At 43.9% G+C, this 21180-nt stretch overlaps 3 protein-coding genes across 3 annotated transcripts; all 3 read right to left on the minus strand.

Annotated features, from left to right (window-relative positions):
• Positions 1-3327: 3327 nt before the first annotated feature.
• On the minus strand, positions 3328-5962 carry cxxc5b (CXXC finger protein 5b). Its single transcript, XM_085368465.1, has 2 exons — positions 5840-5962; positions 3328-4989 (listed from the first exon to the last, which is right to left on the minus strand). The coding sequence occupies exon 2, from the start codon at positions 4799-4801 to the stop codon at positions 3908-3910; it is 894 nt and encodes a 297-aa protein (XP_085224591.1). The 5' UTR covers positions 4802-4989; positions 5840-5962; the 3' UTR covers positions 3328-3907.
• Positions 5963-7384: 1422 nt separating this feature from the next.
• Positions 7385-9645, minus strand: LOC146638428 (CDGSH iron-sulfur domain-containing protein 1). The gene is made up of 3 exons (XM_085368476.1): positions 9476-9645; positions 8594-8796; positions 7385-8251 (listed from the first exon to the last, which is right to left on the minus strand). Exons 1-3 carry the CDS (start codon positions 9552-9554, stop codon positions 8162-8164), a joined length of 372 nt encoding a protein of 123 aa, XP_085224602.1. The 5' UTR covers positions 9555-9645; the 3' UTR covers positions 7385-8161.
• Positions 9646-10463: 818 nt separating this feature from the next.
• On the minus strand, positions 10464-19269 carry ube2d2 (ubiquitin-conjugating enzyme E2D 2 (UBC4/5 homolog, yeast)). Its single transcript, XM_085361360.1, has 7 exons — positions 19010-19269; positions 16552-16615; positions 14052-14083; positions 13811-13888; positions 13555-13660; positions 13101-13194; positions 10464-11705 (listed from the first exon to the last, which is right to left on the minus strand). The coding sequence occupies exons 1-7, from the start codon at positions 19031-19033 to the stop codon at positions 11660-11662; spliced, it is 444 nt and encodes a 147-aa protein (XP_085217486.1). The 5' UTR covers positions 19034-19269; the 3' UTR covers positions 10464-11659.
• Positions 19270-21180: the final 1911 nt, after the last annotated feature.

The raw sequence follows: 21180 nt of genomic DNA on the forward strand, positions 1-21180 counted from the left end.
ATTCCTGACCCCAGGCTTTATGCCCCTACTGGCATATTACTCGGCTTGAGAGTGATTCTTTTCTGAAGTGTTTAGATGTTCGGTGCTTGCAAACTGTAAATCTATGGATTAGAGTTGTTTCATAATGTTTTTAAAAACTGAGCTTAAAGACATACTGCACTGGAATACTACTAAAAAAAAGCCTGAGAGGCTGATGGTGACCAATGATTATTTTTAGGGACTTCGCTATATAAAATAAACATGTTAAACCCGTTTAAACACATTAAAACAACAAACAATCCTCCATGTTTGGCCCAGAGTTGTAGCATTGATAGGGTAAAAATATAAACTTTATCATTGTTATTTTTTTTAAGGAATGGATTGAAATAGTTGTTATGTTCCATATGCGTCAATAGTAAAATAGAGTATAAAGTATTCAAAACTAATAAAAGTAAGCTATTTAAACAATTTCACTTGGGTGCAAATGGAAGAACACAACAAACTTATAGACTAGCAACTTGTCAGTCACACTGTAAACCAAACTTTATCATCCTTTTTGACTCTAATGGGGACCATAACTTATAAAACGAGCAATGTGTTGTTTCAGGAACAACTTAAAACTAGCCACTGAAACCATAAAACTATCAGGAAGAGTTACAACCAGACATGTGTTTATAATTAAAGGCAGCACCCCCTGCTGGAAATGAGAAAGACTGCGGTGTTCATGCTGACTTTACTTTTCAGATCGGAAAATGACTTCCATCTTCTATATACAGTCAATTAGTTGGCCAAGTGTTGTTTGTAATAACTTATTTATCAATAATTAACTAAAATTCGCAGGGCTTGTGACAAAAACGTATAACTGACATTGCAGCTGTGGTCGAGATTGGTAGCTGTCAGAGTTGTGCAAAAGTTTTGCGAGATCTCGCAAAAGTCCGTCTTAATTTTTTTTTCTCCCATGTCCGCTGCGGGGCTCCGTACCGTAGAAATGTGAGAAGGATTTGAAAGTTATTTTTATTTGTTCTGGATTTTATGACTGTATTTAGATTTGACTGGATAAGAATCCATTTCAGATATTTTTGAAGTCACATGTATCATTTAGTGATTTCTCTGCTTGTTTTTCACCGGTAGAAACAAGACCATCCTGTGGCTGTTTTTAGAACCTGGCGTACTCTGAATCCACCTTTAACAGCTTTAAGGGTCAAAGGTCAAGAAAGCCCTTTGACCTCGGTGTCACCAAAATATAACCTGGGGGGAAGATGAGACAGGGCTTTTTGAGGATGTAAGAAGCCATTGTGTTGCTGTTTGGGAGATGCATGTTTTCCATGTGTACAAAAGGGGAATGCAAATGGATAACAGAGGCATAATGACGAGTGATCTCAGAAAGATGATGTTTTCTGCAAAGCTGTTACACATTTCCTAACACTGGGGAAACGGCCAATGGTCGAAGGGGAAAAAAAGATCTTCACAATGAGACACAGTGTCTCAGAGCAAACGCAGTGGCCAAAATTTCAGAGGACTTGCTCATGAGCGAGGGTCCGCCCAGCTCCAGCGCAGGTTGCCTCGGGCTGGCAGGTTGCTCCACTGCAGTGTGTGTGTGTGTGTGTGTGTGTGTGTGTGTGTGTGAGGAGTTTTTCCTCCAGAGTGGGCAGGGCTGCTGGTGCTAACATATGTAGGCTCCACAGGGGTCTGTGACGGCACACACCGTCTATCTGGACAATGCATCCATCATTAACCTCCCCGCATCTCTGTCTCGCTGCATTTCAATCGGCCTCCATCACCGCGCTTGCTGGATCTCACACTCATCTCTCCCACTCTCTTTGTTTGGCCCCACGTTATCTTCGTCCCCTGCTGTCCATCTCCCTCATCCTCCTCCCTGCATATCCCTCGCTTTCTCTTTTCTCTCCCCCTGTGGCCTGCTTTTCATCTCTCCCTCTTACCCCTCCTCTTCCTCCCCCTTCCCTCTCTCTCTCTCTCTCTCTCTGCCCTTCACCATGCCCCCCCACCCCACACACACCTCCTCCTCTCCCCTTCACCCTCTCCCTGTATCCGCTTTCCACTCCCTCCTCCTTCTCCTCCTCTTCCTCCACCTCCCCCAACTCTCTCTCTCTCTCTCACAGCCCTCCTCCGCCTCTCCTCTGTCCTCCGTTCAATGCCCCCCCCCCCCCCCCTCCTTTTTTTGCTCCTGCCATCTTGCAGGCCAGTGGAGCCAGACTGCAGGCGTTCAGGGAGTCACTGGACCTGCTGGGCAGCGGGTGACACAGATTTCCGGTGTGTGTGTGTGTGTGTGTGTGTGTGTGTGTGACGAGACCAGGAGGAGGAGCGGGGTGGGGGGATTAAGCTCCAAATCACTAGAAAGGCACTGAAGAGAGGGGGGGTGAGAAAAGAAAAAGCTGCAGATCCAAGAATTTGAAATTCTCCCTTTGTCTGGGAGATGAAGAAACACTAGACTGTGGACTCAAAACTAAAAGACTGCGTGTTTCTCATTCAGTGGGAGCGTTGTAATTGCATGATGTTGGAGCTCGCTGCTTTTCTCCATGAGTTGGCAGTGTCCTGCGTTGGCTGGCGTGCAGTGCTTTCCCTCTCTCTCTGTCTCTCTCTCTCTCTCCCTGCCTGACAAACACACACGCACACACACACACACACGCACGGACGTGCACATCCCCCTCCTGCCCCCACCCCCACAGATGCACACTCACATACAAGCACACACACAGTCCCTCTGCGATCCCCCCTGACTGAAGGCTCACAGGAAGTGCAGCCGTGGCCCAATTATAGCGTGACACCTCGGGCCGGCCGTTGCCATGGTTACGTCTTCCCTGCGGTCCCCTGGAGTGTGGCGCCGAGGAAGAAGGTCTTATCACATCAGCCATCGTTACGGCAACAAGCAAAAACCCACCCTGTAGCCTCAGCCCAGCTGGCTGTGTATTCGGCTTGAAATCTGCCCCCCCCCCTCATCTGTGTATGCGTGTGTGAGAGATTTATATATACATACGTGGAAAATTTAAAAAAAAAAAAAGGAAATTGTGTGCGAGGAAGAGCCCGAATGTTTGTGATGATTGTGTGTGTCAGGTTAGGTGTGCTCAAGTGCACGCACTGGACTTGCCAAGGCAGCGTGTAGGTGTGTTTGTGTGTCTGTGGGGTTGTGATAAGGCTCTCAGCCACACCATTAGGTGACTCATAATCCACACACAACCTCGCACACACATACAGGAGCACATGTGTGCGCAAGCAGAAACAAGGTTGCAAACGGACACATACGCCCAATTACAAATGAGTGCACGCACACACACACACACACACACACACATAAAGACGTAGCATAGAGCTTGTAGACGAGTGCACATGGCAAATTTCTTTTATTTCAAAAGGGCAAACAGCGCTATACAGTACAAGTTGCACATGAAATAATTTAGCCGAGGCCAAACTCATTCACTTCTTACTGATGCAGTGACGTCAGAACAACAGAAACTCCCCTCGTTAGAAACAAAACATTTGGCTCCTCTTTACCTTTGAAGCACAGTACATCCAAACTGGAAAGCAACGTAAAAAAAAAGAAAAAAAAGAAAAAGGAAGAAGAAGACATAATGTTTTCCAGATATTTACAGTCTATTTACAGAATTTTTGTCATCATCTGAATATTGACAAACATTGGTATCCTTCTTTCTCGCCTCTCCAATTCTCTGATTGTCAAAATGGATGGGAACGTGTGTGGACATTCTTAAACGGGAGCTGCAGCTCCGCACGAAACACAACATCTTTGAACGTCTCTGGCAGTCACAGTCCGAGCATGTTAACAGGGTGTCCTGTGGGTGAGTGTGTGTTGGTGTGTGTGTGTGGTTTTGTAATTTTTGTTTTGTTAAAACTGCAGCTCCTCAACAATCATCCAACCGGGAACCTCTGACAAATCCTGCCACCGCAAGCGTTACTATCCGTCCAAGGCTCCATTGCTTCTCTCCTGTGCCAGACCCAAAGTAAAATCAGACCCCCTCAGATCAAACCCAGACACTCTGCTCTCAAACCCCGGCCCCCCGGGCTTCCTCTTCAGCTCCTCACACTTCCTGTATTTACAGATCTGGTGTCCCCTCTTGCGATTGCGGCAGCTGCTGCACTGTTCGCAGTTCGTCTGACGCCGGCACGGTACGCACTCCCCGCACCTCTTCCTCTTCCTCCTGCCTCCGCTGCTCCCGCCCAGGGAGCTGGGAGAGTATCCTTCGGCCACCAGCCCCTCTATGCCCTCAGCTCCCATGGCCGTGCTTCTCCAGTGACCTCCCCCCATCTGGAAGCCTGCCAGGGGGAAAAGAGCGGGGCTGAAGGGGAACCAGGCACCCAGGAAGGGCTGGAAGTCAGTGCTGCATGCAGAGGAGTCCTCTTCCTCCTCCTCAGGCCCGGACCCACCTCCCTCGCCGTCTCCCTTTCCGCTCTTTGCCTCTGCAGTCTCCCTCTTAGCTGGCTGGCTGCTCTGTGCGCCCAAACTGGCTTGCTCTGTGGTGGCAGGGGTGAGAGCCAGAAGCCCAGCGCGCATCAGCAGCTCCGCAGCGTGGGCCAGGTGGAGCCCGCTGGGCGACTCCCACATGTCGGGCCAGGAGGGGGCCCGGCGAGGCTTAGCGTGGCCGGGCTGGGTGGCCCGTTGCTGAGATGAGGAGGGCTCCATCAGGCTTTTGACATCCACGGCCGGGGAAGGGGTGGAGATGTAATGGGAGAGGCTGTAAGGGTGGTTAGAGCGCTTAAGGCTTGGTCTCAGTGGCTCATTGGGGATTTTAGCACTGCTGTGGGCCTGATCCGGGGAGGAAGGGCCAGCGATGTCTACCGCGGTGGACATAGCTGGCTACGGGGAGTTGTCTGTCCTTGTGTGAGTATGCGTGCGCGTGTGGGAGGAGAGGTGAGGGAGAAGGGGATTGAAGCCGATGCGAGGCTGACAACTGTCCTGCTGTTACTTCAGCCAAAATGGCAAGCCTTGGCCTGTGTCCCTATTCCCATTCTCTGCAGCAGCCTCGGAGTCCTGGAGAGCTAGAAATGAATAGGGGATGAAGAGAGGAAGGTTAAGAATAGAAATGTTGGAGTGACAAACACAGAAAGAGAGTTACGAGGAAAGAAGGGCTGGGAGATATGTTCTCAGTCAGAGCCACCAAACACAGCCAGAGAAGCAGAGTGCAGAGATTCGGTGCTTAAAGACAAAAATATAACATGCATGTGCACAGGCTCAGAAATCAAACTCCCCGGACAGAGATGAAGGCAGCCATGTATCTGACACACACTGCATGCTTGCCAATGATTTCCGCATACAGGAGGCAGTATCCCTTTAAGAATTTCACGGTATATCAATGCAATCAATAACAGAGCGACAACAATATGCAAAGATATGCGCATATGCGCAGGTCAAATGTGGAGCGCGCTTTTCAAATACATTTTGACGACTGCTGTTATGTGTGCCAGCCAAAGCTTAAGCTCAGCAGAGAAAGACTAAATAAGGGACGCCGGGGGGAAAAAACAGGCTGTCTTTTGTCTGCTATCGACGACGAGGAGCGAGGTGCGCAACGATGCGGTTGCTGTGGATAAAAAAAGACCAGGCTATGTTCCGTGTCCACATTTGTAGAAAAACTACTCCGCTGATTAAACACGGGAGATGGGTGTTATTACAAGACCGGCCAATCGCCCCCTTTGGCGGATCGATCGGGAAACCAGATCGATCATTTGGCCGTTATTAAGGTTACCTAAGAAGACGGTGCTCGACCGACGCCACGGCGAGCTGACCACAGTCCGAGTGGTCGCTGCGACACGGCGCTGCGCGCAAGAAAAAAGGCGACAATACAACACGGCGAAAATCAACAGGAAGTGTCGAGAAAAGCTCCCCGCTTACCTTACAAACACGACCCGAGCTCTCCTGTCAAAGATATGATGAAGTCATGAACTAATGGCGTGGTGATTGTAGCGTATATGGACGGCGGAGCAGCCGATTCCTCCTCCACCTCTCCGTCCCGGAGGGTCTGCAAACACTCTGCACGGAATTTGGGGGCGTCGCTCAAAATGCGAAGTGGACTCTGCAGTCGAGGCTCTGGTCAGAGCGACCCCGTGAAACGTCCACAGAAGCAGATCAGCACACACCGTTAGCTGGCAGCGGGAATACTAAGGCGAATCAAGGCCACCGGTCACACGCAGTCAACAGCACAACTGAGACACATGTAAAAAATTATGTAAACACCGGGCACACTTATAATTTACGCTCGTTATGTTTTCTCTACTAGAAAGTCTTGTTAGGCTCTTACACACACACACACACACACACACACACACATACATATATATATATATATATATATATATATATATATATATATATATATATATATATATATATATATATATATATATATATATATATAATTATGCCTTATTCAGGCCTGTAGAAACTAGTCAAAAGCCCAGTTTATTAATTATTCCTGTTTGTCCTTTTATAAATCTTTAAATGTATTCAATCAAACTTTGCTATATTAAATGTTCAGTAAAGTAGCTGAAAACTCTTAAGCGTTTACTGTTTGTGCAGTCCAGGCTTCGCCTACTTATTTTAACATAAAAAAAAAATGCTCTTATTTAAAAAAAACAAGACAAAAAAATCCAACCAAAACAACTCTTCCCCTTAAAATGGATTTAAATACAGATTTACTGTTTATTTTTTTACCGTCTGAACTGGTGTCTTATCCACACCGGAAGCCAGCGCCGTGACCTTTCATACATAAAAGCACACTGGGTTGTGGTGTCACACACGGTGGATGTAAATAAATATCAAAACAAACAGCTACAAAATAAAATGATATTTTTACAGGTCACTCGGAAAACAGGAAGAGCCCTGTGAGCTAAATTAGCCTGTTTAACATAAATAGCCTTTATGCTAATGTCCGTCTGCTTTGAAGCACGTGAGCTCGCTGTCTGTTAAAGGTGACTCCTCACGCGGGGACGGCGGAGTCCACTCCACCTCTTCTGAGAGTCCTCCGTTGCATCTGGCACGCAGCCAGATACCTCGTGCGTGCGTGTCTATGTGTGTGTGCGAGCGCGCGCACGTGTCACTATGGGAGCAGGGGCCCACCGTGTTCGCGTACACTGCTGTCTGTCTGGCCTGGGCGATCCGTGTAAACACAGCGTCTTCTAGCGGTCACCGCAAATACTGCTCCGTCTTAAAATGGCCACTGGTGTCGGTGGACACTGCAGCACGGGAGCCCCCCTCACTTCCGTCTCTCCCACACAAATCACAGCCCCGATCCCACCGCAGTCACACACACGCACACAGAGCTGTTTACTCATTACCCCCGTCCTGCGTTAATCCATCAGCACAGCGCTGTGACACGCGTTCCGATCCTGTGGTGGAAAAAGGCGAACGAAATGAATAAATGAAGCTTTCAAATTGGGTCACTCAAGTTTTATTCACAATGTACAGAACAATGAATCAAACCAGACACCCCGCAGCCAGTAGAAAAATCAACCTGCTGAAACGGCAGAATATATTCTTAATGGGCACGAGCTGCTGAACACAGATTCAACACAAGTTTTCCCAGAAAGCCACAGGAACTGGTTACAAGAAGACAGTTTCAACAGTTCATTAACAACAAACTAAACTTCTACCTCCTCTGACTAAAGCAGCAAAACAAACAAAACAATGTGTGTTAACATTCATGTAGGGTTGTGTGAGCGTTTGGATTCTGGTTTAGATTTTAATTTAAGGCCTACGCTTCAGTTCACCGAGACGCTGGACTGACTGAAGGTCTCGTCTTTCAGCCACCTGCCCCACAGCCAGAGGAGGCGGCTGAAAGGACACCAAACATGAAGGCACAATGCCCGCACGGGGAAATATTTCACCTTTATCAGGCCCAGTGAGAACTTTAAACAAACGGCACATTAAGTAGGTCATACTGCGAGCTGCAGTCATAGTGCCACCATATCTAACTTATCTGTCCTCAAATGACCTTTGCTTTCAAAGTCACACTAAGCAGTGTCAGAGCAGTGTGGCCAGTTTGATATTAAAACTATGTTTTTCTGTTACGGGCAAAGGACAATGCTCAGAGTTTGGACTGAACATATCAGCGTCATACTGTAATCATCAATCAGTGTGACACGGCAATGAGAATGACAGATGATCGGGCCGGGCGTGCGAGGAGTCAGGGAGGGCCGAGTTCTCCGGTGGCTCAGATTACGCGTCCTTCTTTTTGATGATGAGCGGTCCAACGTTGTCCCCGGTTTCCTCGTTGTGTTTAGTGTGGGAACCATCGCAGTAAGGGAACTGCAGGGAAGAGGAGAAACGACAACAGAATTCACTCTTATCAGTCATATGAAGAGAGTCTGTTAGCCACATATGAGTTCATGCTAACAGCAGTTTGAAACCGACTAAGCATGGAGGGCTGTCAGAGGGTAACTTTCAGCGCAGGTCAGGGATGTTAAAGATGGTCACATCCCATTACCAACTGGGATGTGATCAGCACAATATGTGTCAAACCGTGACCTGTGACTGCAGAAAGCTAAGCAGTTTTGGACCTCTGATAAGATTACCTGCAAGCTTAGAAAGCTCAATGACTGTTACTTGAAGTTTAAGCTAAAGGACATTTATCGCTGCCTGGGGACCAACCTTCTTTGACTTCCAGCAGCGGCAGTACACGGCCTTGGTGGCGATGTCCTCCATGTCAAAGCTGTGGACCACTTTAGGGCTGTCTTTGTTGATGCAGGTGTTCACTTGGCCCTTTTTGCAGCTCCGCCTGTTCAGGTACTGGCTGACGAGAAAGCCTCCGACAGCTGCAACCACCGCCACCGGCACGGCAACCAAAAAATGCTCTGAAAAAAGACAAATATGATAAGGACTTTTATGTAATGTCTTAAACAAGTGATCATAACTGTCATTTGAGGCAACATCATTTTAGTCATCATTTCAGCCTGTCGGACCTAGTGGCATTAACAGTTTCTCGGTTCTGAAAGGGTTTATGCTAGAGTAGTTTAGGCCTATTCTTAGAAAACCAACAAGCAGGTATGTGGCGGTGTTTTCCAAGGCCAGGAGTGGCGAAATTTTTCCAAGCCATGGAGGATTATCTGCCGAGTACTGAGAATCACATGTTTCAGAACAGGAATGTGGGCCCTGCTGTCAGACCTGATCAGCAACTTCTGTGAACTTCTGCTTGGCTAGAGCGGCGGGAAGCCGGGCATACGGAGATAGCGTTTAGCTGTGGCCCACACTGAGTGAAGTCTAAAGTTGGAAAAATTAACCCGTGTCCAACTGGGTTCGGTGACCGGTTAGCCAGCTAACGGCGCCATGCCAGAAGAAGGGGAAAAGTTTACAATGCAACTACAAAGTCTATATAAAAATATTTGAGTCTTTACGTTACTATTAAACGCGGTAGCCTCAATACAACCACACAGTATCCTACAGTTTTTTCTACAACACTGTCGCAGACCCGCTAACGGCTAACAAAACACTCATACAAGGCTAGCATGCTATTAGCCAGCTTTAATACTTTACCTTTAGTTAACCTGAAACCCGAGCTGGGTAAGTCGGGTATCGGAGGCATTGGCATTGCAGGTAAATGGGTGGCTGACATGTTGGGAGTTTTTTTTTTTTTCCCCTCCTTGGACGGTGTACTGTATGTGATCAGCGCTCAGCAGCAAGGTCAACCACAGAGCTTATCAAAACTATCCACTCTGACAGCGAACCGAACCTGCTGCGTCACTGCCCACCAACCAATCAAAACCGAGGAAGAACGAAGCTCGACAAGGGTAAGAGCGTAACCCCCATACCATTTCCGGCTTCGCTTTAGCGCTCTTTGAAGTTGGAATTGCCGTGATGAGTAATACGTTCCAGAAATAAAATAAATAAATATTACGTTTTATTTTAAGTGTATTTGTTAAAACTCTTCACTATCGGGTCCATAGCCAAAAGATAAATAAAATTCCACTGCCTGGCAAATTTTCCTAACGGCGGATAATTATCTTGACCACTGCGAGCTTTGGTGAGTCCCATTTCCTTTACAGGTCACTGGCTTAAAAAAAAAAAAGAAAAAAGGAGGGGGGGTTTGAACATAACACCTTTGACTCAAAATAAACCCCATTTATAGATTTACAATGCTTAAATATATAAATTATAAAGTTTTACCAGTCAAAGCTTTTAATTTAGCTGTGACAGAGCTGGAAGGTCTCCCAACTTTTAACTACTTTACATACCACCAGAGGGCAACAAATGACCTTTTCTAAAGGCTTGACTGGACTCTACAAGCGCCCAAGAATTATGTAATTTCAAAAGCTTTCAAGTCTTGTATTTTTGTTATGCTCCCCAGTATTCACAGAATTCTGTGGAATAGAGGTAACCATAAAAGAATGAGGTAATTGCTCATCTTATTTATCCTGTTAGATTTCTGCAGAACTTCCTCTTAACTGCATTCAGATGTTGCCAACCTGCCTCTGTATGCCTTCTTCAAAAAGAGGCTGAGTATGAGTCAACACAGGAGTCGAGGGTTTTTATTACACAGTTTAATCAACACACAAAGCTCAACGAGCCTCTCAGGTAATTCAATATACAGAGGTTTTGTGCAAGAAGAGTGGGTTCTCCTCGCACCCAGAGCCCAAGCCAGTCCCATAGCCATTTAAGATGTTAGCCTCTAATTTAACAATAGCAAAAAAAAACAAACAAAAAAAGAAAGATAAAAGCAAACTAAAGAATTATGGGGTGGGAAATAAAAACACAGGTTAAACTAAGAAAAAAAATGAATTGCTTAAATACCTGGTCCAGAACCTCCACTTTTTGTGAATAAAGAAACGATGGTGGTGAGGGTGACATGGGGGTTACAGTTGTGTGTGCATGTGTGTGTGTGTGTGTGTGTGTGTGTGTGTGTGTGTACAAAGGGGTCAACTTGGGTGAGGGAAGATTGGGGGAGGGAGGAATGAGGAACAGGAGGTGTGGGGATAAATTCAAGTCCTTTCATAGAATCCAACAGAAGACCAAAAATAGGCTGCGTGTAATTTTTTTCCATGTTACATAGCCTTGTATAAAACACAGAGTGCCCTTTGACTACTTCCTTGAAATGTCACCCCTACAGATGGAAATCATTAGGACAACAAAAACAAGAAAGGGTGCAGAGTGTAAAAATCCCTCCATCTTACTGTCCCCTCCCCCTCAAAAATAAAATTAAACTGGAAGATAATGGGGGAAGAAAAAGGTCCCCTCAAAGCTTGACTGGTGCTTAAAGGAATGCTTTTAGTGATGGTGGGTGAGAATGCGGGCGTGCAGGGAATAAACAGGGGAGGGTGGAGGATCGGTGACAGCCCAACCTGCTTGGTGACAAATGGAATACAGAAGTCAGGAGATGGAGGAGGAGTTGGTAGGTGGTGAAAAAGGGGAGATGGGCTTTACCATTGCAAGTTGACAATATGTACACTAGAGGAGGGGTGGGTGAGCTGAGGGGCGGAGGGAGGGAAGGGGTAAAGAGAGCAAATAGAGGGAGAGAGAGAGAAGGTGGGGCAGAGGGAGTTTTACAGGTACTCTGGTGAAGGGGAGGCGTGGCTCAAAGAAAGCACTCCAATGGAAACCAACAAGATCTTGTTTAAACTTTTCATTTGTTTGTATGGTTTTTTTGTTTGTTTTCTCTTTACGTCTGAAGCTCCCCTAGCCTTTACGTCGTAGAGGTGGTTGGCCATGTTTCTACCCCCAACACTACATTGCATACTTTTGTGTCCATTCCCGAGCTATTTTGTTGTACCTGTGAACAAGAAAGAAAAAAAAAAAAAAGAGAAAGAGAGGAGAGTGGTCAGTTTTAACTTAGTGAAGGATCAACATGTTGAACACTTGTAGTCAATCTGCACCACTGCCTTTACTCTGACTGGTCCCATCAACGTGTCTGAAACGGGGAGCCCGAATTAGAGCAGATGCTCCCCGAAGTCTGAATCGCAACGAGTGTGGCCGCATCACGTTTCTGTTGCGACGTCACCGTGACTGTTCAAAACTTGCTTGCACTTTCAACAATTTAATTGGCCATCCACTGCCTGTCACTAAACCTGCACAGCAATTAGGTTTTTGTCAGAGTGCATCAAGCTGGGGAGAAGCCAAAGAGGAGGGCAGAAATTTCATGAGCGAATGGCACAGAGCAGACACATCGTCCTCATTTTACATCGTAGGCTCAGACGAGTGCCATTCTCCTTTCTGTCACGATAAAGATGTTTAGCTTCATATGAAATCCCTCAGATACTTTAATATAAGACAAAGGAATTTTCAATGGAACGTATCTGTTTTTCTACACGATAAGAGAAACGTGCTGTATATAAAACACACCTGTCAGCACGACTCTGGCCTGAAAGAGTAAGAAATAAATGTGTAAAGTTACTGAAAGAGTTGTGACTTAATTTGTTCATTCACATAAAATGTAATTTTTTATTTTTATTTACTGTGGACCCATTGTAAGATTTTATTATTTTTTATAGTAGATATTTATATATATAAAAAAAAAAGGACCTTTTCTGCCATTTAGTCATTTATCTACTACTTAATTACTTTGATGTAGCACAAATGACCATGGGGAGCTCTTTGGGTCTTTATAAAAGTTCCAAGTTATGAAAATAGTTAAAATCCAAAATATATGCAATATTTCATACTTTCCAGAGCCAGTGGGCCAAATTGGGAGTCTTTGTTGAGCCAATTCTGGCTCTCCGGCCTTATCGATCAATCGTTAATTTCACAGGTAGCAAATTCTGATCGTCTCAACGGGGTGACAACTCCAGAAAGGTGGCATGTCTGTGCCCCAATGTTTGCATTCATTCACCCTCACGCATGACTAATCAAAAAGCTCAAGTTTCACACGCTCTAACATTAAACAGCCTTCTTGACCATAGCCTGTATATAAAAGTTGGACATGGCCACAGAGGATATTCGCCCATTATGAAGCCCCGAGTTAGGTTTGCTGTTGCTGTCTGGGTGTTTCGAAACCAAATGTGGGGAGTGAGTGACACATCTGAACCTCACTGTTAACTGTGCGGCTATTTTAAAGACTCGTGGTGACAGTTTCAATTTTTTCTGTTATGTCACACACTGTTAGCAACAGTGTTACTAGCAACAATCTGAAAAGGCACATGAAAGCAAACTATTCATGCAAACAACTCACTTTTCCCTGTCAGTCTTGTAGATGCGGGCGATCTCGGGTACTAATGGGTCGTCCGGGTTTGGGTCGCACAGCAGAGAGCAGATGGACAGGAGAACTGGAACAGACCACACAAAAGGTTAAGAGTTCTCACACATAAAAACTGACATTTTCAGAGTTTGGATACATTTTCCTTTGGATGACCCTCACATGCTAGCATGTCCCATCTATTCCACTTCTGATCATAAACATAATTGGTCTACAAAAACACTCACAGTGCATGAGGGACGCTATTTGTGTAAACCACTGTATTAGCTCAAGGACCATCTCTGACATTCACTGAGATAGTGCTGCGCCAGTTTAAATCAAGGACCTCTGCCACAGGAATGCATTTGGAGGTAGCGCTTTCACGAGAGAAAAAAAAAAGAAGAAAACGGAGCGTTTCTCTTTTACTCTGCAGCCAGAAACATCTCCTTACCTTTGGAGATGGTGAGAGCCGGAGACCACTGTGATCGCAGGATGTCAAGACAGATGCTGCCGTTGCTGTTGATATTTGGGTGGTAGATTCTTGTGGTAAATGCAACCTGAAAACAGATGAATGGGGGGAGCCAAGAAAGAGGGGGAGACGGCAGAAAGCTGAACGACGTAAAGCTGTGGCACGCTTTAACGGGCAAGAGGAACTTAGGCACCCTCTGTTTATGAAAAGCTACTTCTTTGCATGCTCTGGTGCTCACCTTTGGCGGTTTGAAGGGGTAGTCTGTGGGGAAGTGTATGGTCAAGAAGAAAACCCCGCTCTGGTAAGGACTGTCATTCTGAAGGAGAGAGAAGCCCAATGGGCTTCATTACAATTATGGTATAAAAGGAAACAGGCAGGTAGAAAACTTATAGTGAGAACAATTCAGAGTCGTGCGCATGTACGTGAATTTCCCATAAACCTAAAGCAACAGTTAAAGCTGTGACTGTGTGAGTACTTACGGGTCCCATTATTGTGGCTTGCCAGTGAAACACTGAAACAAAAAAGGAGAAATTTGTTATGAAACTGAGGACATGATGTGTGTCTGGGAAGTGTTAGAATAAATAATGCCACATGAAGCGTGCCTGTTTATTTATACAGTTGAGTAACAGGCTTTAAATAAAGTGCAGCTGAGGACAGTCTTTTCTTAATTAGAAATGACTACATATACACTTGCAGCACATGAATAACACTAACCTGCTGCTTCAGAGGAAATTAATAAACAAGAAGTGATTTTTTTTAAAGAGCTTGGATAACCACCAAAACAAACCACTGTAATCTGACTGTGATCTTTTAAACCTGTCCAATTCAAGCATCCTGTCTGAGGAGAAATGTCACATTTGTGAAGAAAGCCACAATAACTGCATTTCACAAGAGACACCGTCTTGGTTTTTTTGATGTTGATGGCAGGAAGCGATGTGTACAGCAAACAAATAAAAAGTTCTGCTACTGATTTTTTCCCCGCACAAGTACAAAAGTTAGACGCTATCGTGCACAAACACAGACTGCACACCAAAATCCCAGGATGCAGTGCTTACGGGATCCACACTATGATCGTGTCATTAAAATGTCAGACTTTAAAACAAAGGAAAAACTCCTCAGACGGTTGTTGTGATCTTGACAGCATGCAGACACATATGGACGTGTCCTGCGCGTGCGGTCCTAAGATAAAAATCAAATGTTTTTGTTTTGACTGGAACCTAAATGCAACATCCCCCCTCACACACGCACACACAAAGGACATTAACACATTCATGGGTTAGTCTTGAGTTTCAACACAACATATTCATATTTCATTTAATAATCTTCAAGGAATCTTGCACATAAGTTTTGTTGTTTTAAAGAATAGTTTCAATAAATAATTTAGGAACAGATATCAATATGCAAAAATCAGTCTGAAGACATGAAAACAGACTAAAGAAACAAAGCATGTAGATTGTTTCCTAAAAACAATACAACATATTAGAGCAGCTGCACTGTACACCCTGTGACGATTCTGGTTATGTATGCAGACGTCACAAACCTCAAACATGAGACAACAGCGTGGGTGTCGGTCTCTTGTTGAACCCAGGTGTTGCACTCAGGATGTGTCGGGCAGGCAGCCGCCGCATTACTACTCCTGGCTAAGTTTGCGTCAACCTCTGTGCAATGACTGGGGCAGCACGTAATTTGCAAGTCCATGAGTTCATATTTAAATCAGCGTGCATACACTTAATATAGTCACTCTGTCTATTTTTTTTTAAACATCCTAAATACAATCTGTCTGTGTTTATTCATGCTACTTGTTCTAAACATACCCATCTAGGGCAATTATTATTACTCCCACACTATCATTCATAAAAGACATGATTATAAAGGATTACAGCTATATGTAAAAACACTGCTGTATTACCAAGACAGAATAAGAGCAATCATTAAATGGACTTAAATATCAAGGCACATCATCAGAGCGATTAACTGAATGTATCTGTTTGTGTATATAGCACGGGACAGCGTCAGATCTACCACAATACAAGATCTTAATGTATCAAAATATTTCTTAAAAGCAACTAACTAAACTGGACGCTGGTCATTAAAAACTACAGTTTGGATTTTGACGTTACAGCAGGGTCAAGACCAAGTTGATGAGATCGAGCCAAAGTGAAAATTCCAAAATTATGCAGGCATTTAAGTGTCTGGATTTACTGACACTTAAACCTCAGGTCACAAGATTGTGGACACTGTGGTTTAGGACTGAGTGACTTATTGATCAAACCAGAAACGCATCAAAGAGAAAGTGTTAAACTGCTCACTAAACATTTTCCTTCAGTACAAAAAAAATCCCCATATCATCAAAGTTTTTCAATATTCTGAACTTTTTTTTTTTTTTTTTAACTCTGCACACAAATTTTAGCATTAGGACCAAATTTTGTTTAATTAACCTGCAATAATAGAAGCACCTTGGGAGTTTTACATACAACATTTAAAGTACTGGTTACAAGGAAACATTGACAAACATACTGCAGGGCTAAGTTCAGTTCAGTTAATGCCTTCTGCATTTCATTATTGGTTCAGTCTATGAGATTAAAAAAAGAAATCTGAACTCTGATTTACTCCCAACATTACAAAAGAAAAAATACCCTTGCTGTGAAAGTAAAAGTAAAACCTACATGAAGCAATACAGTGGGTTATGCTTTTATAATTACCCAGAAATCTTCACAATAGGAGCTGCAGGTATTTCCTGGATGTGAGCTCTAAGAATAACCTTCAAGCAGAAACGAACACTAATTTAATCTATTTTATAGATGTTGGTCTTCATGGATCTGTCATTGATTCCTATGTCATATGCGAGTATAATTTGATGATTGAAAAATGATTTGGTCACATAAGATTATGAATAAGTTCAAATAAAAAGCGGGAAAGGGTTCTGAATCCTGCTTACACACAGCTAACGTGACACTGTGGGTTTAAATGTTGACTTACTGTCATCTCCTACTGGTCCTGCAGAACACTGGGCTGGTGGGTCCCGTGCCAAGTCGTTCAACTCCTGAGACAAACCAAAGAGATGTGAGTTGTTTGGGTCCAGCCATACAGCGAAGCATTAAATAGACCATAAAAACTAAGAACAGATAAGAGGGCTAAAAACACCAGCATCTGCATACAGGATAGCATTCACTGATGAAAGTGTCCTGTTTATCTTTTGTGTCACATCAGTATTGTGCCAGATAAGAGTCCAGACAGTGTGTTTAAGAGGTGAATGACATTTATTTCTTTGTAATTAAGTAGGGCCAAATGAAGAAAAAAATAAGAATAATATAAAGTAATTGATTTTAATATTTTCCATTTTGAAAATAAATTTAAAATGTTAAAGATTGAAGTCAACTCCCTGAGTTCATCAAAGGGTGTTAGGAAAGTGTGGAAGGTTTAAGGTGAACCTGCCAAACTGCATCTCAACCTTTTAGCTACAATGTATAGAACAGAGCACTTTGCTGTTTTCTTCTTCTTCTTCTTCTCTGTGTGAGGTCCAAGCAGTCTATACATTAACAGAGAAAATGTCCTCATTTCTAAAACACGATTATCAGTGTATTTTGACTTGTCTCAGAAATTCAACTTAATCGTTAAGAATATATCCTTCTAATATACACATTTTTAAAGTTCCCTTCAACAATCCTCCGAATAAACTGAAAGAAGAGATGATAAAAAAAACAAATAACAAAGAAGGAGCAAGCAGAAATATCAGGTTTAGCCAGGTTGTTTTACAAACACCAATATCGGGCTATTAATTAAACAATCAGCGCAACCCCAATCTAAAGAACAGAGAGAAAAAGGAAATGCAACATAAAAATAACCACACAAGAATTTCCTCTGTTTAAGCATGTGTTTGGGGTGGGCACAAAAAAAAGAGCTTCAATAATCTTATAGAGGCTGTTCTACTTACTACTTCCTCTGCTCACCAGGAGCTCTGTCTTGTTTTCAGACAGCTCCTGAGGCCGGTGCCACAGCCATAAAGGCTCCCTGCTACAGTAACTCTCAAAGCATTTCCCGGTGACACAACAACACTACTATAGCACCCCGAGCCTTTGCTTATGGCACTGACCGCTATTACGTAACTGCCTTTCTCCAGGTAGAGCGGCTAACACACGTACACCCAAACCGAGATCACGATAATTTGACAAAGCTTTTACTATAGCCCACACAGCCGTGTAAACTGGTTAGCTCGCAGTAAACGGTATGCTGGTAACGTTAGCTTAGCGTAAACGCTAACCTCTCCGGCTCGACAGCAGCACAGGATGTCATGTAAGAGAAACATGAAGCGAGCTGCCTGGCCAAATTATGACATGCCTTTATGCTACGTGGGGAATTAATTGCAACAGGACCAAACAACGCGGAGCTAACTCAATCAGACGAGCGGCACAATAACGATTATAGGGCTCGCCTGCTATCAGCAACATGCCATCAAAGGCGAACAACGCGTGGGGCCTGTTTTTACAACACCGACTCGCTGCTAACATTAACAAGAATTTCCTTATGTACTGCTTCTCCCGTTGAGCCATAAGCATGTTCAATGCAAACAATAACATGGCTGCTTTGACATGACTACTGCGAAAACCTGCAGGTTATGAATTAAGATGACAATATACAGTTAACGAAAAAAAAACGGGGAGGAGGTACATGCTCGCTTCCGATATAGCGATCATTATGTTTGAACTTTTACTGTTCCTCTAACAACAGCAAATGATCGGGTATTTAAATGGCTAGCGACAAAGAAGCCGTCCGTCCTTTAATTAAATAAGCTCTGGACTCCTGAGCTAGCCGTTACCGCTAGCCGGATAACTTCAGTTATCTGTCAAATCAAATAGCGGGTTAAGTAAACGAAAGCCGCCGTGTTGAATAATGTTAGCTACGTAGGCTGCCGTTTATATCGACTAATGAAGACATATCTGATAGCATATCGTGAAAACTGCCGCTAGTTTACTATAAAGATAGAAATGCAGTGGGCTAGCCTGCATCCAAACTAGCCAACAACCGGGAGAGATAATGTTAGCCAGCAGCAGCTAACACACCACTAATACCATTAACTAGTGACAACCATGGCAAGCTAAACATCTTTTTATACGCGGTATCGAATACATTCTTAATGAACCGAAACAGATTGTGAAGCTATGTGACACAACCAAGAACAGCTAACACAGCCAATGGTGGAGTTGGCCCATTTGTAGCAGCACTGAAAGGCGGCGCATTGCTGCTCTCAGTGTCGCCGCTCGCTATTCAGACTCACAGACCGTTAGCTGCCAGCTCAAACCTAACTTGAATAAATAGATCCGTTTTTCAAATTATTGTCAGTACAACTAATCTGCCGGACAAGCATCCGCTAGACAACCTTGGAATTAGATCTATAACCAAACTGCGAAATCCTGGGCCTCGCCGTTCACTTCCTTACCTTGTGAATTCTTTTCAGAGCCATTGTTGTGCTAGCGCTTCTGACAGGGAAAACGTGCGATTAAAATGGCGATTGATATCACTGTCCGTTAGTAATACTACGATTTAGCTGTCATATAAGATCGTTACTCTACATATAATTAACTGGTTGCTACCAGAAAGAACCACCAAGCAAATTTTGAGGCGAAACTGAAAGATAGAAGCGGTAGAACCGCGGTCCTTCCTCCTACTGCAGCGGCTACCAAATCACTGCGGCCTGTGTTCTGCTAGCAGCAAAGACGGCAACACTTCCGAATTCCGTTTTTCACAATTAAACCACGACCATCTAAAGGTGACACAACTACCTTGCTCTCCTCCATCCTCATATAACACAAAAGTAAATCCGCTTTTTCACTGTTACATGTTTACAGTCTCATAGGAAACGCCTTTAAATTAATATTCTGACAGGCTTTTCTGTGCAATGTCCCCAAAGAAGCATCCTTTTCCTAGGATGGAAGTAAACCTTTACTTTATTCATGCATAGAATTATTTGGGCTGCAAACATGATTACTATACTTCCATACAACAATTTGCAGTGATATTAACAGTAAAAAGATGACACATCTGAAAAGTTGGACCATGGAATACTTGGCACTTCCGTAAACCTCTCTAAAAAAACGTGAAGACAAGTCTGTGTGTGTTTGTGTGTGTGTGTGTGTGTGTGTGTGTGTGTGTGTGTGTGTGTGTGTGTGTGTGTGTGTGTGTGTGTTCTTTGATTTTCTCAACAACAATTCATGCCCTGTTTGGATGTGTCAGAAAACATCCACTGCAACAGCACCATCCATGTAAAGCTTGCCGCAGCTGTTCAAGGCATAGATTCAAGAATGAGCACACTTGCAGTTGAACAGTCAAAACAAATATGTTTTTTAATGCTATATTTTATTAGGTTAAAAAAGTCATTGGTGGAAAAAAAAATGTTTAAGAGAATTCATTAGAACTTTTCTCAACCTTTGAAGAATTTTCCCAGTTTAAACAGTATTTATTTCCAGTTTATTTCGCTAAGAAAAATTAAGAAAAGAAAAACTGGCCGCCACACAGTCTTAGAGAATTGTCCAGCTGCAGTGAGATTCAATATCCCAAGCTCAGGACAGGAGATTTCATTTTATCCTGAATTAAGAAAAAAACCTAAACAATTTTATAAAATGTTGTGGAGGGCCGCCTTTGAGAGCAGGAGTATTTAAACAGTAATCCAATATCTGTTAACACCGCAAATTATAAGTCTTTTCACACAGGTACAACTATTTTACATCAACAAAAGCAACCTGGCTGGTTTACCAAGCTCAAGACTTCAAAAGCTGGGAGCAGCTGTGTATTTTCTGTCCCCACACAATCATTATATTTTGGGATTATAGACTAGCAGGATTTATTGTCCATTTCCGGACAGAGCCTGAACTATTCAAAAATGACAGTTGATTGTATAATTTACTTCTTTCCTTTTCTGAGATCAGTAATACTCAAATATTCAGTGGCTTAAAACTGCGGTCCCCAACCCCCGGGCCTCGGACGGGTACCGGTCCGTGAGTCGTTTGGTACCGGGCCGCGAGAGTTGAGGTTCAGGTGTGAAATGTATAGTTTTCAGGGTTTTTATCGGTTTTCAGCGTTATTTTGTTATCGTTTTTATCGTTTACTCGGCTTTCCTTGGTCTTTTCACGTGTGTTATGAATAAATCTTCTTTTTTTCGGTATGGGTACTAGTTTTATTTTGTTGTATTTATTCGCGACACCTTAAAGGCCGGTCCGTGAAAATATTGTCGTGCATAAACCGGTCCGTGGCGCAAAAAAGGTTGGGGACCGCTGGCTTAAAACATTTTGAAAATGTTTTTTTTTAAAACCTTTATTCTGAAAGCAATTTTCAAACCGGAAATAGTGTTGTTGGCTCGCTTTTTCACTGCGTTACCGCTAGGGAACCCCTTCGCTGACATGCGCACCTGAGGGATCGCGGTGCACGCCGCCTACGTAGTGGTGCAACTGGCGTCATTGTGGCTCCCGCCACGCGAGGGTAAGGCTGAACGGGCACGGTCTGGGCTGAGCCAAGATGTCTACCCAGTATATGTCTTTTGCAGTAGGTAAACTCCCGGGACGTGAGACTAAAATGGGTTACAAGAGTTTCAATGTCGTATGCGTCTTCGCAGGC

This window comes from Diplotaxodon limnothrissa, linkage group LG2 (assembly GCF_057381915.1).
Source record: "Diplotaxodon limnothrissa isolate DT_005_m linkage group LG2, D_limnothrissa_male_GT1.1, whole genome shotgun sequence".
Taxonomy (NCBI): domain Eukaryota; kingdom Metazoa; phylum Chordata; class Actinopteri; order Cichliformes; family Cichlidae; genus Diplotaxodon; species Diplotaxodon limnothrissa.

Excerpts from the sequence above, each read along its gene's own strand:
- cxxc5b (XM_085368465.1), bottom strand. The coding sequence starts at position 4,801 with ATGTCCACCGCGGTAGACATCGCTGGCCCTTCCTCCCCGGATCAGGCC.
- LOC146638428 (XM_085368476.1), bottom strand. The coding sequence starts at position 9,554 with ATGTCAGCCACCCATTTACCTGCAATGCCAATGCCTCCGATACCCGAC. Across the intron at positions 8,797-9,475 it reads GGGTTTCAGGTTAACTAAAG|AGCATTTTTTGGTTGCCGTG; the intron begins GTAAAGTATTAA and ends GTCTTTTTTCAG. Across the intron at positions 8,252-8,593 it reads GCTGCTGGAAGTCAAAGAAG|TTCCCTTACTGCGATGGTTC; the intron begins GTTGGTCCCCAG and ends TCTTCCCTGCAG.
- ube2d2 (XM_085361360.1), bottom strand. The coding sequence starts at position 19,033 with ATGGCTCTGAAAAGAATTCACAAG. Across the intron at positions 13,661-13,810 it reads ACCCCTTCAAACCGCCAAAG|GTTGCATTTACCACAAGAAT; the intron begins GTGAGCACCAGA and ends ATCTGTTTTCAG. Across the intron at positions 13,195-13,554 it reads GGCTCTCACCATCTCCAAAG|TTCTCCTGTCCATCTGCTCT; the intron begins GTAAGGAGATGT and ends GGTCTGTTCCAG.